General features: G+C 43.1%; 1 protein-coding gene across 4 annotated transcripts in view; it reads right to left on the reverse strand.

Annotated features, from left to right (window-relative positions):
* Nucleotides 1-5,000, reverse strand: part of LOC138042289 (uncharacterized) — a 27,867-nt gene that overhangs the window by 4,873 nt on the left and 17,994 nt on the right. For all 4 annotated transcript variants that reach the window (XM_068888139.1, XM_068888138.1, XM_068888137.1 and 1 more), the window contains one exon: nt 2,598-2,760. In XM_068888139.1, coding sequence (XP_068744240.1) covers nt 2,598-2,760 — 163 coding nt within the window. The remainder of the gene's footprint in view (nt 1-2,597; nt 2,761-5,000) is intronic.

Genomic DNA, 5,000 nt, shown 5'->3' on the forward strand with positions numbered 1-5,000 from the left:
TGACTATGTCGTTAAAAAAGAGCTCAAAAGCTCTCAACTTCATTTCTCGTAATTTGGCACGCCCGTCTTTTGAATATGCTTGTTGTGCTTGGGATCCCTATACTCAGCGCAATATAGTTGATACGCATTGTTCCGGTCTTACCACAGAATGGATTTGTTTTTGATTGTCCATACTTCACAAACAAACAGCACGTTGAGCGAGCTTGCATTGAATTTTTCTTGCGCATGAATTCCGATAGCCAAATCGCACAAATCGGTTCAATTCATTTGTATCGTAATTCAGTTGACTCACGATGAAGGGTATTAAAACTTTCTGGTAAAGCGTTCACAACATAAACTAATAGTAATCTCGGATTAATGAAGTGCGTTCGACAGTCGCGTTGGAAGAAAAGCAGAAGGGTAGGGAGAGGAACATCCTTATAGGACCGAAGTTTGAGGATACGAGCATGTACCTCTTGTGATGGTTTCAATAAGCGCCGCAGAGTATTATGACTTATGTGATAGGATTGAAATACTTGGCCCTTGGTCGGACTCTGAATCATAAGTGAGTGTGAGCTGTTTGATTTAAGAAGGCAAGTTGTGGTCAAAATAACTACGTATCGTTTCTGAGGAAACGTAAATAGCTCCCCGAGAGGACGTGTGGTTATTAGTCAAATACTAAACACAGAAAGAGTGAAGAAAATAAAAGGGAATCGAGCTTCATTGGCATCGAGAGTGACATATTGATCATTTCAACTTCAACTTCTTTTGTCGCAGCAAATTATGGTTATTAGTTCTACTTTCCGTGTGAATAAAGTACAGTTATGTACATGAGAAAGACTTGTGAATCACCAAGTTCAGCTTAAGTGGTCAATGCTAACTTACAACTTGATTCCGTTCTCGCTTTGATAAATTGCCCCAAAAATGCTTTCAAGGCAAACGTTTAATGAGGTTAATCCCTTAAGGCGGGGTTAGTATCTGGATTGTCGAGATACATGACATAATATTGCCCTTCGTCGACTCCATACGATTTGTAATGCCGTTTTCGATTGCAATACTCGCCTTGTGTGGGTTCCGGGAAAGTAAGGAGGAAAAAAGGGATTGGCGTCAGGAATGGCATCCGGTCGTAAGAATGTGCTGCAAATCCATCTGTATCATGATAAGGGTTGACAATAGAATATGGAACACGGCTAGGGCGTCCCCCATAAGCGACGAGTCCCTACAACCCCCGGTGGGTAAGGAAAGTATGAGAGGGGACCTGTGGAAACCACGGCCACAGCTAAAGAAGTGAGTGGAGACATGGAAGATTGGAATGTTGGTACGATGACTGGCGGTTGACAGCATCACCAACAGAGTACAGCTGGCACGGTTGCGTTGGTAGACTTGGTATGGGCATTTGCAGAGAATGAGTGCCGAGGAGAACAAGTCGAGGAGAACGAGTTGAAGAGGACGTGGGAAATGGAGGTTGAGGGCAGGAGACCGAGAGGTAGACCACTAAAGCGCTGGATCGAGAACATTAGGGAGAACATGAAGAAAAAAGGACTTGGTGATAGTGAAGCTCAGCATAGAAACAAATAGCGAGTGAAGGTACAACACCCCGGACCTGGCTGGATTGCTGGAAATAGGAGAAGATGATGATTTTCAATTAGCCAATATAAAAAAATACCATAATACTTTTTTTTTGTCCCTCCAAAATTTTACATAAGCATTGTTTTTATTTTCTCTTGGGACTTAACAATGGTCCCAAGAGAAACTGGAAATTTTGGAGGGACAAAGAGTATTATGGTGTTTTGATACTGGCTAATTGGAATACTTATATTTTACAGAATCCCGACCGTCCATCACTTTGGGAGAGAAAAATCCTTTAAAGTATACATTACATGAGATCGAGGCCAAGGGTGTAAGTTAGTCAAGATGGCGTCGCAACCTTATTATGGTCTGGCTTCGGATCAATACCCGCTGGACTGAAAAACAACATGAATAGCATGCGTTCTCCTACGTCGAACGCAAAAAAAAAAAAAAGAGAATTTGTATTTAAGTTGTCTCAGAAAAATAGAGTGTTAAGCCTTTGTCCCAGTTTTTACCGGTGGCTCAGTTGGTTGAGCACCGGGCTGTCACGAGGGAGGTCGTGAGTTCAACTCCGGCCGGACCAACACTGCAGGGTCTTTAAATAACTGAGGAGAAAGTGCTGCCTTTGTAATTACATCTGCAAATGGTTAGACTCTCTAGTCTTCTCGGATAAGGACGATAAGCCGGAGGTCCCGTCTCACAACCCTTCAATGTTCGTAATCCTGTGGGACGTAAAAGAACCCGCACACTTGTCGCAAAGAGTAGGGCATGTAGTTCCCGGTGTTGTGGTCTGTCTTCTGTGGTATATCATGGTTAGGAGGGTAAAAAGGGCGCCCTTAATTTGGAGCCTTGCTCTGTTGTGCGACCCCCACCACCTTTGCGGTGAAAGTTACAGTAAATACCTACAGCCAGGGGTATTTGTGTTTCACAATGGAGTGTCCAGATAGCGAATTGTCTGGATAACTAAAAGACTGTCTCTCAAGGACACGACAAAAATGACACGTTTCCCTCTACTTTGAAAGGTTTTACTTAGAGAGCAGTCAACTTACTTGAATGTCAATCTCAACGACGTTGTCGACATTACGAGATTTCCTGGAGAGGACAAACCCCGGTGTAACAATGGAAGTATTGAATCTGATCAGGAATGTCCCTGGTTTCTTATTCCTTAGCTTCTCCTTCGCCTCCTCCTCTGTAATATGTCCCGCAAACCAACTGCAAAAGATGAAGAAAATGAACGTATACATATTTCCTCAACTTGGCTTCACATATGGGTTGAGTTTCTTGGTTCTCAAGTCTGTTCCGAGGGGTTTTTTCTCCGATTACTCCGGTTTCCCCTCTCTTCAAAAGCAACCTTCGATCTGATATGAGCTTATTTGATTTGATTTGATTTGATTTCTGCACAGTGTCCGAAATTAGAGCGAGTTTCAATCGAGTATCGTAAAACCAAAACCAAAGTAATTACTTTGGCCGATCAAAAAGGACGGAGACAAGCCATTAAACCAATCAAAACTATACGTAGCCAACACAACGCGCGGGATAATGTCCACGTCACGCGCGAGCCACGATTGGTTTTGGTTTCACTTCTGTTTGGTCGAAAAAGTGGCGCGACAACTTTAGACCAATCACTAAGTGAAGTAATGAAAAACCAAAGCAATTCGCTAATTACTTTCGACACTCCATTGAAAAGCGCTCTGGTACACCAGCGCTAAATACAGTTAACAATTAAACAAATTGTATTATTCATCATCATTATTTTTCATTGTTACGATAACTGAAGTCGGTCCATCCCTTTTGGGTCTATACAAAACTTGAGCTACGTAGGCCATGACCCAGAACTATGGCCAATCATGGATTTTCGGGTCAAAATGACAGAAAGAACATGTTGAGAGATAAAGCACTAAAGGTCGAACGAGAGGCAACAAGACAGGTTGTCTTGGGTTGCCTCAGGGGCTCCGGTTGTCGAAACGGCGGTCAAAGTCACCGACAACGGTCCTTCTTAGGACCACTCCAGAATTCAAACCATTTGCTATAAGACAGGCATAGTTTTATGCTATTTATGTTTGGGGAAATTTGACCAACATTTCGACAGTCCTGTCTGTAGCGTCCTGCGCAGAGATCCTTGTGACTCGCCATGCAATCTTTCCTCCTCAACGAAGGAGGAAAGCTTGCATGACGAGTCACAAGAATGCCTGCGGAGGAGGCTATCGTGCGTGGTGTCTTCATCAAGGGTGATCCGAAATTAACCCTTTCACTCCCATGCACGAGTGACACTTATAGATTTACTCTGTCTAACGCCAGACAATTTTACTCGTCAATGGGGGGTGGGGGGGTGAGGAGAGGGACCCCCACAGGAGTGAAAGGGTTAACACAAGAGTCCCTTTATATGCTCACCAATTTGCTTAATAAGGAAAGTGTGTTTCACTAATAGAGAGGCAAGAAATCGAGCACCCTGGGAGTCTCCATCACGTAAGCTTACTTGATTTTTTCACGTAAGCTTACTTCCAAACCTTATGCGCATGCTAAGTACTGAGCCGCGATTCTTTCGGTCAGCACCGAGAATAACGACCTCTATCTGTTTCCGAAATAAAATTTTTGATAACCGTTGACAGCTTCTAATTGTTTCAAATTCTGAGATTGCGCAGACGAGGCGGAAGTCCGTTGTTCGCGGACTTCCTGGTTCGGAACCAGCCAGAGGTTTGCCAGAGGTCGTTATTTGCGGCCTCATTTCAAATTTCTATGTTCATGTTTTACTACCGCTTGCGTCCATCCTTGAAGCGCAACAAATCTTGCGGGAAGTTTTACTTTTCAAACTTTAACGGTTTGTCCGCTCGTGCGTCACTTTTGACCAATGAAACGTTGGCGGTTATGTTTTGAAATTGACCACGTTTCTGACGACATACAGAGCATGTTTTGTTCACGTGCTCTTCAGGTTTTCAGGTTTTCCGTGAGAGCGGAGATATTTATGAATTTGCCTAGGAATCTAGAGGAGTTATAAATATCTATCTCGCGTGAGATTCCAAAGACACGGAATATGGAATTTGGTATACTTTACCTTGAATCTCAGGTAAATCTCAGGAAACAAAATGAACTGTTTCCCTCTGGACCAGTCATTAAGTGTTTATTGTTGTATACCTTGCCTTTCACTCAATAAAACGAGCACTGTGATGGTTGGTTCTTGGTCACGTGCCCCTGATCAATTCCACAGTTGTTGCCCGCTCCGGATGTTTTGCTGCGATTGTTGACGGAAAAGTCTAAATATACAACAACGTACTTAATGCCTGGTCCTTCGGGAAACTAGTTAGTTTGTTTTCCTTCGAGTCCTGATGGAAAACAAAACTAACTGTTTCCCTCGGGACCATACATTAAGTGTATATTATATACTGGATGCCACGTTTTGCGTGAGAGAGAGGCATGGATATATTCCAGTTATAAAATGGGTGTTTTAAGAATTT

Source organism: Montipora capricornis, chromosome 3, assembly GCF_036669925.1.
Source record: "Montipora capricornis isolate CH-2021 chromosome 3, ASM3666992v2, whole genome shotgun sequence".
In the NCBI taxonomy this organism is placed as follows: Eukaryota; Metazoa; Cnidaria; class Anthozoa; order Scleractinia; family Acroporidae; genus Montipora; species Montipora capricornis.